We start from the raw sequence: 18947 nt of genomic DNA, 5'->3' as shown, positions 1-18947 counted from the left end.
AATTTTATTTAAAATGGAGCTTTCTAAATGTATTTTGTGAAAACTATAAAAAACATTTTGTACAGTAAAAGTGTGTCTGAAAGGATTTTTTTTAAATGAAATTATTTTTTGCATGCATCAGCATTTTTGACACGCTGAAGAGAAATTAGTGAAGCTTGGTGGGTAGTGGCTAATGTCTGCCCGACAGTTCTAAGATTTGGGGTTTGAATCTTGGGTGGAGTTTTCATTCTGTCCCTGGGAGTAATACTGACACTCCATGTTCATAGTGAACACAATACCGCAATGATATTGCCCTACATTGTTTTTATTTCACCACGCTGTCTGTGTCTGTCTGTGCTTGTGCTGCTGTTGTGTGTGTGTGTGTGTGACGTACATTCGAAGCCGATTGGAATTCCATCTCAAATTCACATTTTCAAACCCAGGCAAAATGGGTTAACCTAACTCTAAGTCAAACAAACCGTTGCATCTTTTTGATTTCGTGTCATTATCTGCAGATCTTGAAAAAAGTAATCGCCTATTTTTAAAAAAAAAGTAAGGAGTAGTAAGCAGATATCGGTTTTAAAAATTCAGCAGAAAAGTAAACATTCAAGGTTACCTGAGAAAATCTACTTAGAGACATTAATAAAGTATTTGTACTTCACTTCCCACCCCCACAGTTCAGGCAGGGAGCACCACACTCACTTAAAATCAGCTGGGATAAGATCCAGCTCACCAGCAACCCTAATGAGCAAAATTGGACGCATACAGTAAGCGGAACAAACTGCTCAGATGATTCAAACCCTTGCCCTTCTGTATGCAAGCCACCACCGAACCCACTCTTCTACCTTCCTTCAAGATTAAAACAAATGTCAGTGCGACACTTCCAATGTGAATAACAAACCGGTCTTGATGTGAGGCGCAACCAATCGCAGCACACAATGAGGAAAAGGTCAAGACGATTCGCCGTCTGGCAGAGTACCACAACTCTGTGCACGGAACAATGACGACAGGAAAGAGGAAGGGGAGGTGAAATAAAGCGGTCGGTGTATTTTGCTTCACTTGACGTGTCTGCATTTGGCAAATGAGATCATGTCAAAAACAGGAGGCCCAGGACAGACAGAGTAAGCTAAGTAACATTAGTGCTTCTTATTCACTTGTTGCCAGCGATGTTGAACGTAATTGCAGAGTCCAAGAACAGCCAGACTGTTGGTCAAGAGACCAAATAAGGTATTCATTTATTTCTTTTCCATCCAATGTTAATTAATTAAATATTTAACTAAATGATCTGCTGTTATCCACCGCTTCCTGCTTTTGATACAAGTGCTACGAAAACCTTATGACTTTTGCTGCCTCTCGATGGTCAAGATTGATCGTCTTCTTGGCGTGCCCACCCAATTTTGGTTTCCTTTGACCCAGCAAATTGAAAGAGGTTAGTGAAAGAAGTCAACCAGCATAACATGTACCTGATGTTGGCTTTTATTGTCAATAAACACACAGAACAAAATTATGAAATGAAGTGAAACATGTCCATATGAATGGAGGTAATTATGGCGTTGTTGGCTGGCACCAGGGACAACTGGCAGATCCCAAACACCTTGGCAGCAGACGTCCAGCGCGGCATGGCAGAACGTGGGTGGGAGAACAACCTGGTCACCACCGCATTGCAGGTGTTGCTTGCCAAGTAGCCACCAGGATTATAATAGTTTTGGAATTCTCATTTTAGTTTTATTTATATTTCATTTTGAGCTTATTTTGTAAAATTGTTGTTCTTAGAAAAAGCATTTTCATTGTTTATTTTGTTTCATCAATAAAAATGTTTTTTCAGTTTATTTTGTTAGTGTTTGTAAACTAAAATAACCTTGGTAGCCACTCCAGCTCTAGAAATCCAGGTGCTTGTTGGCAGAGCCACAGGCAGAACCCCCCGCGGCTGCTCCTGCCAGTTCCCCCCTGCTCACACGACTCACTGTCTCAGATAAGTCGGGAGGCAAATGTAGTCGCTACACAAATGAGAGTTGGAAGGGGGAGGAAGGAGGAAGGGGTGGGGAAGATCATTAGATCGGATGGCAAAAAAAGGGGATCAACATACAGTAGATCTACCCATTCAATGATGTTTGTTCACAGAGAGCCGTGTTGCGTTTAAATTACATTAGATGCTTCAGCACTCTGCACAGAGCAGTCAGCGTGGAGTAAACCTGCTAGCGTGTTGCTAAATGCTTCGCAGAGCTTTAGGTCTGTTACGACTCAGGGAATCCTTGTGTGTGTGTAAGAGAGAGAGAGAGAGATTGTGTGGCCTGTAGCAGGCATTTTCAGACTCTGGGTCCGAGGACATGGGGTGACATTTTTCCATGGGCCACTTCGTTATTCTAACGCTGATCAAACAACTAATATTGATGAGTTGTTTGATAGAAAGAAATTTGCGAGCCCATTTAATACAGTTTTTAACGGAAAATATAAAATTGTTCCACAATGGAAGTTGAACATGCAAACATTTGGAAAACAATCATAAAGTAGAGATGAAAAATGTCACTGAACATTCATAAGACAGTGTTGTGTTGTTGAGGCGAAATTCTGCCTGAGTGAAGATATATCGTAGCTACGTATATAAACACATAGTAAATAGATGTAAATAATTGATTAATCCCAAAGGTCTGCATATATGTAGCTCAACTAAGTTGACATGCTCTTTTTTTTTAGACAGCAAAATAGATGAAATCTATGTCAAGGTGAATGGAACTTTTCGCTAAAGTATAAGTTTTCACCGTGTAAACATACCAAGAGAGAACAGCTGAAATGTACATGAGAAGTACGTGTGAGCTGATTGGGTGTGTAACACAAATGAGTGCCCGAGTCTTTTAACTGAGTTACTCGTTTCACAGAAAAGCTTATCTGGAGAGCAGCCCTGTGCCAACTCAAAGCACAAAGACGTTAAGAGGTTAATGAGGGCCACTCGTGCAAAGCTCCCTAAGACCAACACGCTAACTGCTATAAAGCTTAAGCGTGGCTACGCTATGCTGCTTCAGGCTCCGCCAGAAAAGCCGCCTATGGCTCTCCAATGAACAAAGTCTTGAAGAGGCTCAGAGTGGGAGAGGAAGCTGAGGTGAAGTGCCTTCAGAGTCGAGTGTGCTCAGGACAATGTCGGGCAGTGTGTTGCTTGAGCACCTCTGAAGGTATCAGAATGAAGGCATTTTGGGTACAAGAGGAGCTAAAGCCTGTAATTTGCCCCTGAAAGAATCTGCCAAGACATTCGAAACCTGGTCAAAGGGTGCACCTCGCCCCCCCAACTCTCCCCCTAGCTCATTCCTGTAAGCCTTCTCTGCCCACTGTATCCTCACCCCCTCCAGACATGCAGCTTTCGTAGAGCCTTCCCACTCCCACAGATACTTATCTGTTCCCTAATGAGTAGGTGTTTTGGTACGGGCTTTAACGGCGTCAATACTAAGAGATAATTCGGTACTACGAAACGCTCTTCACCGCTCTAGGGTAGACCGCTTCCTTTTTTTACTATGTTTTTTTTTTTTTTTTTAAGGGATCCGGTGATTCTAAATATCAGAACGTTTGCTGATGTTCACATCTGATGTGGTAGGACATTTTACTCCTGCTACAGTGGCCAACAGATCATTGGGGCGTCAAACCCATAAGATCTCCCGTGAACTCAAGTCCTTTGTGAGATGAAACAAGAGGAGCGGTCTTAATGCTGCACAGTAGATTATCTAAGGCAGGTGAATACTGACCACTGCGAAGGACCTATAATTTTATGTTGGGTGGTTAGGTAAGGTTACATGGGATGGATGGGAGATTCCCTCTGGGTGGATAGATATAAGATACGTTTGCCACGCTAAGGCTTGGAACGGTGTGTGCAGAAGGGATGGCGATAGCTGCATTGCTAAATCAATATGCAGGTTGGGTTGGGTTGTTGTGGTGTGATATTCTACCGGTGGTCCTTAGTTTACAAAGGAGCACGAATCCTTCTGTGGCAACATAAGCCAAATTTGTTGTGCCGTTAACCGCTGCACAAATTAGGTTACTTCGCCTATGTAATCTTAAAATGTCGTAAATTGTGTGCTGTGTTGCTCTTGTTGTGTGGAAGATTCATACAGTTGACTATTTTTCTTAATCATTTCAATTTGGCAATTTAACATTTTTCTTGTAGTGTGTAAAATGAAGACGTTTATTTTCACTTTTTACACAGGGATTTTAAAGTGGCTACATTTTCAACATTGAAAAGCTTGCTGAGAATAGCAAGATGACGAAGGGGTTGAAGCGGTCAACTCACACTGAGATATGTTCTTTCTGCGTACACAGACACCTGTGCAAACTCACATATCGGACTTGAGGGGGCTTCCAGACGTTCCGCCTCCACCCCTGCCAAATATCACCTGCGTAACCTTTCGTGTCGTTCGCTCAGTCAAGTGTAATTGAAAAAGAAAAACAATGCATTGATCAAGCCTGGACTCAGTCCTGCTTAGTGCACTGCAGCGGAAACATACTACTGAGCAGGGGATGGAGGAAAATCAATCACATATACATCATCCTCAGAGGGTAAGTTAAAAAAAAAGAAGAGGAAGATCACACCGTTGTCTGGCTGTCACGCATCCACAGCCTTGGCTTGGCTGTGTCTGTTTGGCTCAGGGCTGTGTGGGCACACTGAGCATGTGCGGAGCGAAGGTCAAAGCAATCCAGAAGTTCAGCTCAGCTCCTCTAACCTCCGAGTTCAGGGACACATGAGAACAATCAATGGTAACGCCAAAGTTGGAGGGAGGAGCAGACAAAACCAATCGATTGGCTCCAAACATTCGTCAGAAAGCTACTAAAGCTTTCGTAGGCTCGTTGTTGTCTATCACTCATGCAACAAGGAGAATGCATACAGGCTAATACAGAAAGTATGTACTTCACTACCAGTTAGGTCGTCCGCATTGACACCAAATTATTGGAGACTAGTGGAGGACTTAGAACACACATGGTATGGGACGCTCAAAGTCTGCTTCCCAATGACCTGCACACACTATGGTGTAAACAAGGACATCCGGAAAACCCTCACAGGCATCGTGGGGTGTATGTGTGAGAGAAGTCTTTCCCGGCTGCCTGGCAACCTTCACGAGGTTGTAGAAAGAGGGGAAAAAACAGCAGCAAGTGGGAAAGGAGGGTGTCGCCGGATAAGAGAGGATGGCGGGAAATTAGACCATTGGCTGTGGTGCAGAAGGGGGGGGAGGGTGTCGATATGAACGTGAGCCACCATTATAGTGCGACTACATGTGTGACAGAGCATCCTCCCTGGTGGCGAGCACTATAAAGGTTCGCGGCTCAGCTTCGTTCCGCGGCCGGAGGGGCTGGGAGTTTGCGCTGGCGACAGGCGGAGAGGTGACAAAGCTCCAAACGAGCGTTAAGCATTTGAAATGAGCCCTCGGGGCCAGCCCACAGACTGGCTTTGCCTAAGAGGGTTACTAATATCACCCCACAATAGGCAATTCCATTCGGCTTACCTATCACCCCAAAGACCCCCTTCTCAAAAGAATATGACATTACATGCTGCTTGTTATTCCTCGCTTCCCTATATTGGGGGCGGATGTTTATTGGGATTATATTGCCGATTAATGCTTTGGAGAAGACATAAAATCACAGTTAATGTTTTTCCTTGCTTATATCATAATAATAGTTTTACTATGTAAGGCTGCATACATTATGTTCTGAGGCTTAAGAGTTTTTTTTTTGGCAGGATCTTAACAATGGACCAGCTACACAAAACAGTGCCTTCAAAGGCATTCCACTAGTGGTAAAAGCTTACTAATGATCCGAGTATTAAGTGCTAATTTTTAACGAGTCATTTATTCCATAGTGTTTTAGCTAGACTTTCAAATGGCCCATGTCACTGTACAGATTAAAACTATGGGAAACCCAACAGCTCGCAGGGAACACATGACGACCGGTCTGGCCGCTGAAATCAGATTACCCGGGGCTGGATCATGCTCATGCAAGTGACACGATATTTACCATTACTTGGGGCAACCATTGATCATTGAATAATGGAAAGTCAGTAAAAAGACAAAAATTCAACAATGTATCTTGAATATGGATTACAAAAAATAAAAGCCAAAAACAACCAAGCAAACAGGCTGACCACCACACGACAAACCAGAGTGCCCAGAAATCGAAAATAGAGGTAGAACATTTCACAGTCAACATTGGGGGAAACGTTCCCAGAGTTGCTGTTCCATCTGCTGACTAAATCACCTCCCAGTGCCATAATCCCCCACAGCGATAAAATTACACCCTATTGTGTGGGAAAATCATTTGCTGGATCTATAGGAACAAGTGTTAACTTTAACCCAGGAAAACCCTACATAATGAGGTGATGTGATCTTTTCAATTTGACAAGCACAGCATCATCCCATTTACGCCGGCCGTTCCACACAAGACTTCCGCTCCCTTGGCAGGAAAAAAATGCAGCCAGAGCCCCAGTATAAATCCTGTCACTTGGGTAATTCTAGCCCACCTGCAGCAAACAAAAGCTGACGAGCTGCTTGACCTTCCTCTTCTTTTGCTCTAACAAAGACTGCAACATGATCTCTGGCCTCGCATAAGGAATAACCTGTTGATCCAGTGTGTTCGTGGTTTCTGATTGTTCAATCGACTTATGTCATTCTCACACTTATTAATGTGCAACTTACTGCCGAATACTTTCCTTGATACTCTTCTGATTCTTCACCTCGAATGCTGATGATTTTCAATCAGTTCGTTAAAACCGTCTTAAGGTGTCAGGAATGAATTAAGCAATGCTTTCTTGCTTAATGGAGACCTGCCCGTCTTATCACCTTGTGCCTGATCCAGGATCATCCAAGAGACATTCATAAAAACAGTCAAGATTGACGCCACACGGGCAAAACATCTTCTGCTTCGTGGCTAATCTCTCTGACAGAAGGATGAGTAAGCATTTTGAGAGTAATTATATTCCCAAACACCGAAAGAATGCGAAGCGACTAATAACGTGAGTGATTTTCATTTTAAGCGAGCATGTCCAAACAGGAAATTGAGTGGCTGACAATATTTCATGTTTATTTTATTTTTCCTAATGGAATGTTTATTCCAGCTCTTTGGGGTAGGTAGCTGGCCCACCATTTACCCTTCACGCTTCACAGACAGCATTTGATAGCATGTGCCATGTTAGTAAACATGACATGCATGGTAATCAGTTAGCTCTGCAGTGGTTCTGAATAAGCAAACGGACAAACAAGGGGCCAAAGTGTAAGTGCGCTGTAACACAACAACTTGACTTGTTATCTCCGTCGTCATCATCATCTTCAACTGAGGTCCTCTGGGGGCCTCTCCTTGGGCCTGTCAAGGCCTTTGACAGGAAGGCGCTGCGTGGGGCCATTTGGTCTCTTTTCAGATCTGTTTTGTTTCTCTTTGCGGGCCTGTGTCGGTATGGACTGTGGGCGTTGTAAGGTTGACAGCGGCGGGGGGCGAGGGCACATTGACCCGAGCGGTGATGGGTTGCAAGAGGGGGGTTTAGATGGTGTTATGGACTTGGGCACAGCCAGGGAATGCTGGTCCACCCCTGGGGTGACATGGAGCCAAGGGAGAAAGGGAGCGGGATAGAGGGCGAAAAGTACAAACATGTCTAAGTGCTGCCTTCACTACACATAGGCCCATAGCAAAGAGAGCGGCTGCATGGGTTATGACAGCAATATCTGGGGGACCTCTTGCGCTCTCCAACACACATTTTACCCTGCAAACTATGAACGTCCTCAGGTTAAAGCATCGCTGACACGTGGTAGGAGCAGGTTTTCCAGTGCCATACAGAGGTCCCGCTATAATAATCACACTCCGCTAAAAAGCTAGCATACTTAATATTGCTTCGTCATTGCTGAGACTGCATGATATCAACAAAGCTTCAAGTAGGATTTGGACTACAGAAGTAATCAAGTAATAAGTCTTTTACTACTTTCATGAAGTCTAATTTGATCATACAGTAAATTTAGAAAAATGTTTTTGTTTGAAAATGTGTTCCTGACGATGTGGAAGCATTAATAGGTGATGAAGGATTACAGAAAAACTGTCTTGAGATTTCTTTCCATTAGTCCCCAAAAAATAAAAGCCAGAGCATTACTGTGGAGCTCTAGTCATGTAATATTGATGCTTATTTCTGGGTTACTGTGAGTAAAGAACTACACAAAATGATTATACAAAACACACACCCACACACATGCAGATACACACGCCTCTCTCCAGTGCAAATGTCAGAAACGTGTCCAATACCGGAAAACACAGCCTAGTTTTACTCAACTGTCTTATGGAAATCAAACAATTTAATAGATAGGGCTAACATTTGACAAATCTTAAGGTCATTTAGAGGTTACTGTGTCAGTCCAAAGAAGTGACTGACCCACTGGGAAGTGTGGAGGTAATCACTCCTGTAGAAGAGTTGTGCCAGCAAAAAAATCAGCACCAAGCATCTTTGAGGCATCGTAAAGACTGCACCATGCGGCTCACCATTTTAAATATTTCTGATGTCAGTCATGATAAAAATCACAGATTAAATGCAGTGTAAGGACAAAAGGGAAAAGTTGGTTCTTTTGTTGCTGAAGCCTCAGAATGCGGCAGAGGATGTCTGGTGGTTTACAGCAGCTGTATTGTGTCAGAAATTATGATTTTTTTAGTCACACCTAATAAGATTTCATGCATGACGGAAATGTCACTTTCACCCAAGTTGTGCAGCAGTTTAATCTCTCCTCGACACAATTGTTTAAGATAATGTGTCGATGTCCTTCAATGTAATACCTTTTGGTGTCTTTGTGCGAGCTTGCAAGCGCGAGTGTGTGTATGTTTGCGAGCATCCATGTCTGTTAAGTCTGTCCCAACGAATAAAGAGGGCTGGGTATAATCCATCACCAGTTGATAGTGCTCACAAAAAAGGAGCCCTTTTTGCTGAGAGGACAGCCCTTGTGCGGACAAAGACCACCATACTGGGGACTTCATAGGACCCTGCTGAAAAGGTGTTGCCCAGAGTAACCCCATTCACATTAACAGGCATGCTGGCCAAAGCCAGTCATTACTGCTGACTTGGACCAGCCGGGCCACACATAGACCAGCCTAGAGCCTCGAACGCCATTCACAGCACATCAGTCGACAGGCAAACAGCCTGAACTCTGCCACTGGGAAGCAGCTAGAATTGTTACCATTCTATTGCAGCAGCCGTCTTGAGATTTCTTCTCAAAGGATAGAAAAAAACTTTGTAAGGCTAGATGAGGATATTCATAGATGATCTGGCAATATAAAGAACCAGAGTTAATGGCTCATCAGTGTGCCAAGGTTATACAGTATTATAATGATGCTATTTGAAAAGCAATGATCTGCTTATTCATTTATTTGTAGAATTTTGATGGAAGAATAAACGGATCTGTTTATTCATTTATTTCTACAACTTAGATGAAAAAATTAGATTTTTGCAAACTGCAAGAACCTGTAACCTGAATTATCTTTGAATACACTATGTATAGTATATGTTTAAAGATAATTGCTGAAAATTTGTGCAAAGACTGGTAATTATATAGGACTGAAATGTGGAGAATATATGTTGTATAATTTGCTGTATTTTACCATTTCAGTTATCCTCAATTTCTGGCCATGGCTAAAATTGCTCCCGGCAAGAGTTCCCCCTCCACCACTACATTAGAACTTGAGTTTGCTCGTATCCGGCACGATTGTGAGTTAGTTAGTTATTACTAGGCCCAATGCTAACACTACTACATGCCAAAACTCCTTTATAATTTTTTTAAATTGTCATTGGCACTGTTGTTAAAACTATGTAGTATGCCAAATTTAGTGGAGTTATTTTCATTTTTCACTTTATTGTATGGGGACTTTAAAAAGAATAAAAACTTTGAAAAAATTGGATGACCAATTTAAGCGATTTGTTGTTCATTTTCTCACTTGCATATGGGCTTTAAGTGGTAATGATAAAATAGGCATTCCCATCCAGAAACTGTCCCTTTTTGTGCTCCGTTGAAACAACAGCCACCCCGTTCTCAGTGTGGATATTTTCTCTGCAAACCTAGACTGGAATCGCCTGGGGCTGCCATGCTTTGTTCCACTAATCCACTGAACTTTTAAAGCACTCTAGAAAACTAAAATTTGACCCAGAAGCTCTCTTCTCTGATACAGATTTACATCAACATGACGGAGCGCGTCAAAACACCAAAACTAGGGACAACTGGAAATGTAAGAGCCAAGACGGTGAAAATTTTTCGTGACTCACCTAGTGAGGTGCTAAATAAAGGAAAAAGATTTAGAAAGTCACAAACAATTTATTGAGGGTGTTACAGGTTGCTCTTTATATTCTAGCAGGAACTTCAGCATCATCCTAGGGCTGCCACAGAACTCAAGAGGCATTTTTTCTGAAAAAGCTTGATTGTATTCCAAATTTTGTGCAAGGGATTACTCTTTACAACCAACCTAAATTCTCACGGCAATACTCATTGACAAACAGTTCTTCGGCTCTTTGCTCTTTTTTCCTGGCTCTCTTCATCACACCACCACCTCTGCTCTCATTTCCAGTACAGTGTCCCTGTGGGCAGGTGGTGGTTGTGTAATTTTAGCCACAACTAGGTGAGGTGCTTCCTGGGTAGACTATTGGCTAAACCACCTTTAGGGTGTTCGAGGGTGTCAGAGGCAATGAGACATCACCTCGGCCGGCCTGTCAAAAAATTCACCACCTTCCATTTTCTCCATCACCCGGAGCTTCTTGATACACCCGGGGTGATGGGGATTTTTGTTTGGTGTTTTTATTATTATTATTATTATTATTTAGCCTGGAATGCAGCAGCCAGCCGCTAACCCAGAGCAATGAATGAGTGTTAATTGTTACGCATTATTAAATCCATTACAAAGTGAGCCAGAGCCTGGGGAGCACACGGGCTGAAGTTAAAAATGGAGGGAGACAGTGCTAAATACCCTCTCTGGAATATGACCCCTATAAGAGGTGACATCTCACCTCAGACATTGTTAGCATTTAAAAAAAAAACATACAAAAAATAATGAACACAGAATTAATAACAGAATTTGGATCATAAAAAGCAAAAGCTGTTTACACGGATACATTTTAAAAATACACACAGGGGCCACAGACCTCTTGCTGCTCATTTTCGATGGGACAGTACTCTGCGTTTCAGTATGAGATTAAATTTGTTTTGTCCCATTTTTCATTTGTTTTTTGTACTGCATGTTAAAAACTAACATGATACTGAACAATCAATAGCTCTCTTTCGAAAAACGTACTATGCAACAACAGTGCTCTAAATACTGCAATAGCATTTATTTGGCTCAATATAAAGATGCAAGAGAGTGAGTTTAATTGGCTGTTTAAAGTTGCTTTTTTACCACACTTGATTTTTATTGTGCTGCACTAATATATGGGTTCACAATCGAGTGATAGAACAGATTGAACAGAGGCTAAGAGACTGTAGAGATTGAATAACAACATTGGAAAGAGTTCCAAACGTGGCCATCCGCTTCTTCAGCTAGGCCGAGTCGGGAGTTTTGCTGGGAAATGGGCGGCCTGCCAGATTGGGGCCAAGTCAGAGTGGTCAGGGGATTACAGTTCTGCCGTGCTCACCGCAGGGGGTGCGGAGTGGGCCTCAATTACCCTGGAGCGGCGTGTTTGATTTGGCCCGGCACTTTTGGGGACAGACCAAAAAGCTGAATAATGCACCATTAGCAACTCAAAATCCTGAGCTAAAATGAGTCCACTTATGCGTCGCATACAGTAATTGTGTGTCCATCAAAGACTGGAAGGTCGGCAGCAATTACCCCGATAACAACACAACAACTGATGCGTAACATTAGCTCACAAACACCTTTAAATCCAAACTTGAATTCACAGTTTCTTGGAGATGATGTGATGGTGGAGCTGTTTGTATTTACAAATGTAGATGGAGAGAGGGAGCAGAGAGAGGGAGGGAAAGGGGGAGAGCCTGCTTCTCTGGCTACAGTTGGTGCTGTGCAATTGAATTTTACAGGATATGAGGCAGCAAATGGCATGTAAAGGCTGAAGCATCAGACGCTTGCAGACACACGGGCCAGACAGATAAGGGAGGTGTAAGTGAAATCATTAGGTAACTCTGCAGGACATCCGGGCCACTTATGGAGGTTGGCAGTGAGCTGGGAAAGCCAAAGGTCCTCTTGAGCTCCACTGAACACACACTCAGCCTCACAGACATTCAATGGTAAAAAACAAAAACACAAGCAAACAACCAACTGTTTGCCCTCCTATGCGTGAATACACACGTGCTCACGCACACACGCACATAGGCACGCACACACAATCTTGATTGAGGTATACCCCAAGCGATTGTGTTTGTCCACCTGAGTATGAAAAAGCCACTTTGGCTTGTGCGGAGAAGATGGTGCAGTTCAAGCCGGAGCTCAGCTCAGCTAAGGAGGGGGAGCAGCCAAGTGTGGATGCACCTCATTACCTCACTCATCCACACACCAATTACCCCTAAATAAATACACCCAGCCCACAGGCGGCAACAATGACATCCGCCCTGAAAAGGAAGAAAGGAAGCCGTTCAGAAAGCATTTGCACGCACAGAAAAGTGCTGCTGGATAATGATGGACAAAAACGTACAGAGAAAAGAGGCAAAAAGAAGAACATGCAGGGGGGGCTCGGAGTTCTTTTGAGAAGCTCAAAGACACGACGGAGGAAGAGAAAGAAAGCAAAAGGCACAAAGCGAGTGCAGTGAAGTGATTCAGAAAATGATCATTTCTTGCTAAATTTCACCCGACACATTCGCAAATGAGTGTTGTTGTGAGGGAGGTGACAAAGTTTAATTGTTTTAATGCAAGCAGCCATGACATGACTCCGGCGCATTTAAAACAAGGATGATGGGCTAACACAGATTAGCAAGAAAAGAAACACTACTTGGTGTAAATGCACCGCAAATTAATCCAAAAGCCTAAGACCGGAAAATAGAAAACAACAAGCGTGCTGGCCAGACAATTTAAATGTGAACTCCAGCCACTCTGTTGCCAATATATGAAGGTGAGCCAAGGATGCACAAAAGGTGTATGCGGCGGAGAAAGAAGACAGATGTGTTTTTGGGGGAAGCGGGAAAGCCAAGAGTTTCTTCATCACCCTCCTCTTCCACCTCCCTCCATGTGGGATCCTTCTGCATGGCTGACTCGGTCATACCTGGGGGACAAAATGCTCTCTGTCTTTCATTCTCTGACTGTCTCTCGCTCGCTGCCCCACTTTTCTTCCTGCAATGCATGTTGAGCCTGTGCCACGACCAAAAGAGTCAGGTCTGAGCCAACGGTTTTTAAAGGAGTGGTGATGAGGAATTGAAAATAAGAGCTGGGGGAACTTCCTTAGTCAATCAGTCAGTCAGACTTAAAACTAGATTTTACATGTTGAATTGGAATCTTTCTCAGACTTGGTTGAACCTTGTTAAACACCAAATTTAATTCAAACTGAATATGACTTAGCAGGATGTTATTGTCGAATACAGGCATTTTATTTTCATGCAAAAAGTAAATACAGTGCTGCCTTGATTTGAATTATAAGACAACAAAGAGGCATAATAATATCGAAAGTTTGGGTGTTAAAACCCTTTGAGCAAACTTCGCTCAGAAATGCTGCTGATTAGTATTTATAAGGACCATTAATATACTTAAAAAAATATTTGCCCGCTCATATATTTTCAAGGAGTCATTTGCATAAAACGACTGATCCAGAATAACAAAGTATGAGTCTCCAGTCCGGTTACACTCAGATATCAGCTTTGAGGGGAACTGTAGGATTTGTATAAGAATTGTACAAGCCCTAAGTCATTAAGAAGAGAGGGTGCGTGAGTCACTTCCTCCTTAGCTACCTGAGCAGTCAGCTGACAGGTGCAGCATCTCGGCACATGGGAGTGGCTGCATTCCGGATAGGCCGTGACAGCATAACCCATGCAGCCAACGCCGGCTGATTCACCTGATTCCTCACTCTCCGAAACAACGTCTAGGAACGTGCCGGGTTTCCACTTCGTTGGTTCAATCAACAGAAGGTGATAGATGGAAGTGAAAGGTTTATGGGACCTGATACTAATTGAGCGAGGGCATGACAGGCTAATGTGGTGCCACAGGTGGGTGGAGCAGTATTGGCATGCTATGGGAGCATTGATGGAATTCCTGCTGTTAACACTGGAATTTAGGTCTGTGTGGAATGTGAGACTTTTTCTTTTTTTTTTTAATGAATTAGACACAAGGTCACAAAGTGGTCTTGCAGATGGACTTAAAACAAGAGTGCTCCTTGACACTGCAGGATGCGCACAGACACACACACAGCAAAATGAAGTGTGTGAATAATTGTGAAAGTTCTCAAGGACAGTGAAAAACAATTACTAGGTTTTGTCGTGAAAGGCTCGCGTGACCGGAGAGGCGCCACACAGCACCTTTGTGGAATGCACCAAAAAAATGTATTTACCTGTTGCACACGCACACACTCCATGATCAGGGATTTCCCACAACAAAACCACAGCAAGAAAAATACCTTTGCTGCTTTTGTTTGGAGTCATCATGTTCGTAAGCAAGATGTGACAAGTCAATTAGGTAGTTACATCACAAATCACTTGACTGATTCACAATACAGGTATTTATACCCATGTGTGCTGCTTAGAAAAATTCTGATAATAAAAATGTAGTCAGAAACCATAACAATACTCACAGGCATGTATTCTTCATCCAAAATATTCCTGCAGTTTACCAAGTCATATCCAGTAGTTGGGAAACTCTACTTCATTTGCGTCTATGTGATTATTAAACTGACCCCCAGCAGCCAAGTCTAGTAGGAGCCAATGGATTATTCTTCCAGTACATAACTATTGCCTTCACAATCATGCTCTCTTACTATTTTCAATGAACTATGGGGCACTTAAACTAGGGACTGTGTTTGGAGGCCAAAACTCACTTCAAAACATCAAATTCAACACCACATACAAAGCACCTACTAATGGTAATGACAGAAAAATAAACAAGAAAAAAGAAAATGTCCAATCAAACATTATTCAAATTATTCCAACATTTACATTACACGATTCTAACGTTGAATACAATGATAATGATTGAAATGTCTGAAACTAGCTTTCATCAAATTCGTCATGTAAAGAGGTTAAACAACATAACTTCCAATCAGTGAGTTGCAATAATAATGCTACTATTGGAAAATTAATCACATGCAACTGTTGGAATTTTCTTTCATCCATCACGGTAATGTTTTATATTGTGTCATTATTGTGTCACTCATACCTCAGCATGGTATCAAATTGACAAGATGATACCGCCTTTGAATGACAAAAAGACACATTGGATTTCTGTGGACACAATACATATTGGCAAACAGACTTATTTCATCTGCCAAATCCCTAAATTAACACCTTTTTGGTGAGAAAGCTCCATTTGGAGCACGTCAAACCAACACCACAGCTGGCATTCAAGGGTAAAATTAATTACTTCAGATACATGTGCTTCCTCTCAAAGTGGACTTATTTGCATTCGGGAACATTCAGCAGAAGTAATCGATGCACACACAAAATACGGCCACCCAATGACCCGGGCCCCCGTCTCAAAGTGCCCCGCCCCTCCCATCCTCGCCCCCTTCCCCAAAAGCCCTGGCTGCTCAGCCATGCATGGGGAAACAAACACAGGTAGCGAGAGCAAATCAGACGGCGACAAAACACAGAAACATGAATGGGGAGAATTACAATGATGTGCCGAGATGAAGGACAATGGGCCTGGCATTAAACAAACGGCAAATCCCAGGACGGGGCTGCCGGGAGTACGATACAGATTACAGGCACCTCGGCCCCTGCCTGGGGACCAGGGGAAAGGCAGAGAAAAGGACACAATATTGCCAACTGACAGCTGACGTCTTCATATAAATGTATGAATTTACATTCCAATTAGAGGAAATTTACATCTTAATCACAGAGAGTAGTGTGTCACTCTCTCGGTTAGTGTGTTGCTACGGTAATGAGGTGGGATGCTGCTGTGCTCCCTCATCCAAACGGTGATCTGTGAGCAGACGACACCTCCCCGTTAGGAGGGAGCTGCGACTGCCTCCGCAATTCAGTAATATTGGTGGAAATCCGTCTTAAATACCAACAAGGCGCGAGCCGGCACCTGAGGATAATGTGCCCAATATGGAATTTGAAAAACATAAACCCGACCTTAAATACAGTGTGATGAACCCCAATTGTCTCAGACTGTCACTCAAGTGACAAGCTTTCAGGATTCGGAGGCATCCCAGTGGTAATTTCCATACTAATAATGGGTGTATCATCATTAATGATTTCTACTTTGTTTTATGGAATTTAAAATGAATGGGGAAGCCATCTGTGAAATTAGTCAAACATGTCGTGATCGGGTGCCAACAAAGGTAAAGTGAGCGGCGACTCTCGATGGACTGTCAATTCATTGTCAACATCCATCTTGTTATCGCTCAATCAGTAACTATCAAAACTTTTGGCAGTGATGCGTTAGTGTTTGAGGTAAAAAAGCAGTCAAGAAGGTATGTTTTGTACAAGTTTGTCAAGTTTACAAGCAAATGAATATGTTGTGCTTACAAGAATTTCTGGTTTGAGGTTTGGCTGCAAAAGTGGCAAGCCTGAGCAAGCGTCTGACATGCTTGCAGAAGGAGCATAATACCAACATGCTATTCAGTCATGCCAACTCTAAAGAAGTCAACATTTAATGAACAGCTCACAAAAACAACTCAAAACAAGTTTAATGTAAAATGATGCCTTGAGATAAGTATAATTTGTTCTGTGACTATGATAGTAACTCAAAACAATCACATCTAAAATCATCTTTATCCATTCGAAGAATGCCATTCATACTTTCGAGCTGCCCCCAAAAACAACAAGTTCTTTTTTTTTAATAAGCTTCTAGTGGGCAGAAGTAATTAGCAATTCTTTGAAGCTGCTAAAGAATATATGCCCAAGTATTGTTGTATTATCTGCGTTGCTCCACCATTTGTGTTCAAGTGTGTTTGGCAAGCGTCTTCTGTTGTAAGAAGACATTTGGAAGCATGATAATTATGACATGTCAGATTACACCAGGCCATAACATTCTGACATGATGACTACCCGAAAGCCAAAAACTCAAATGCATATTTACAAAGTACAGAGAAGCACTGAGAGGACAAGTGTGGTAAAAATGAGTAAAACGTTGCGTGCCCAGGGTAGGTGGAGTATGCGTCCCCAAACACAACAACAATGCGCTGATATGTGGGGTGTGGCTGAGACGCTACTTTAGCCTGCAGGCTGTTCGGAGAGGATGCTAGGATGCTGCACATACCCCCTAAGGCACTTATCGTGCATATTCTAACCTCGCAAATTGATTCCCAGAGTACTGCTGCCAAGTCTGTGTACAACTGTGTGTCTGGCAAACCAAACGTCATCCCCACTTTTTGCTTTTGAGGCGCACTAAATTATTCCACGAAGGTTGAAATAACAGTTAGGGGAGTTGGTTCCGATTTTGGGTACGCAATAAAGACAAAACAACACGTGAAAAGTAACTTCTGATGATTAAATCAAATTTTTAAAAAATGAGAATGAACCAGCTTAGTTTGAGAGTAAAGCAGACTGACCTTGGTCATACTCAGCCTACTCCAGTATTCACCATGACACATGCTTTTGTGCTCTAGCCCTCGCCCATCTCCACACGCAACCCTTCCCCCCAATACACACACTTTTCATTATACAATCAGTTATAAACACTCAAAAGATCCACGATGCAAAACAGGACTTTGGTTTTGATTTAAATTTTTTACATTAAGTCTTCAATCTTGCAAGACTTGAAATATAGTTATTATGAAGTTCATCAGATATTGTGAAATGAAGTATTGAGTTGAGTTGGACCTATTTTGTGAAATATATTATGGACAATGCACAATTTTAATATTGGCCAAACACCAGACCTAGGATATTTTCACACTACCAATCACAAGTCAGAGAGCGAGAGAAAAAAAAAAAGAGATGGCGTTAAGAGAGCACAAAATAACCTCAACACCCAAATCTGGACGATCACACAAATGAAGAAAAAAAAAAAAAGACTAAGACATACAAAATGTTCTAGACTTGACAGCCATAACACAGCAAAGGGTGTCGATGGGCGTGGGGTGGGGATTCATAAGAATTCGCAGACTAACATATGGAGTAACCTTTGTGGCCTTCCGGGACTTGGGGGCGTGGTGGTGAGGATACATTGGGGGGGTCTAACGCTCCGAAGACCGTAGGCACGCTAGGGAGAGGTGAGCTGTCACCCCCCATTACGATCACTGCCTGTGCTCTGAAAAGGGGGAAGGGAAGGAGGAGAGCAGCCAAAAAAAAAAAAAAGAAATACAGGTTCCTTGCTAACCGCCATCTAGAGCCATCCACGGGCCTTCAGAAACCTCGGTCTACAGTTGCCTCCTGGGAAACACTTGCACGCAAGTCCTCCTCAACCTGAGCTAGCAGACGGGCTCGATTGTGTGTGTGTGAGTGTCCGTGTATTGAGGGGGCCGGTGGCTAAGAGGCAGGCTGTGTGTGTAGCTGAGCTGCATTAGTAAAATGTAAAGCAAGGGGTTTTGCATCACAGTTTGCGAAGCAATATTTGGATTTTGCACCTCGTTAGAACACACTGAATAGCAAAACCGCCGAAACGGTCCCAAAAAGCTACATTAGGTTGGACCTCATCTACTGAGGGTGTGAGTGTCAGTTTCAGTTCAGTTTAAATTTCAAAGGTTAGATGTTGTATAGTTCTTGTCACACACTCATCTTAAAACACTGTGTACAGCTGTTGCTCATACCTTTTTGAAGATGGATGTAGAATGTCCAAAATGGAGGCAAGCAGGCATGCAGGCAGAGGGAGAGAGGCACACAGTTGCAAATCCAAATTGTTTGTAATCCAACTAAGGTTTCAACATAAAGGGTTCCAAGAAGTAAACTAAAGTG

The 18947-nt window shown here is 42.7% G+C and overlaps 1 protein-coding gene across 1 annotated transcript in view; it reads right to left on the bottom strand.

Moving 5' to 3' along the window:
* Positions 1-1432: 1432 nt before the first annotated feature.
* Positions 1433-18947, bottom strand: part of elp4 (elongator acetyltransferase complex subunit 4) — a 44188-nt gene continuing 26673 nt past the window's right edge. Inside the window, exon 10 of the mRNA XM_037247185.1 lies at positions 1433-1976. Within this exon, the coding sequence (XP_037103080.1) occupies positions 1857-1976 (120 nt within the window). The 3' untranslated portion in view covers positions 1433-1856. The remainder of the gene's footprint in view (positions 1977-18947) is intronic.

This window comes from Syngnathus acus, chromosome 3 (assembly GCF_901709675.1).
Source record: "Syngnathus acus chromosome 3, fSynAcu1.2, whole genome shotgun sequence".
Taxonomy (NCBI): domain Eukaryota; kingdom Metazoa; phylum Chordata; class Actinopteri; order Syngnathiformes; family Syngnathidae; genus Syngnathus; species Syngnathus acus.
Note: the sequence above shows the minus strand (reverse complement) of the source record. Positions and strands in the feature narration are given on the sequence as shown.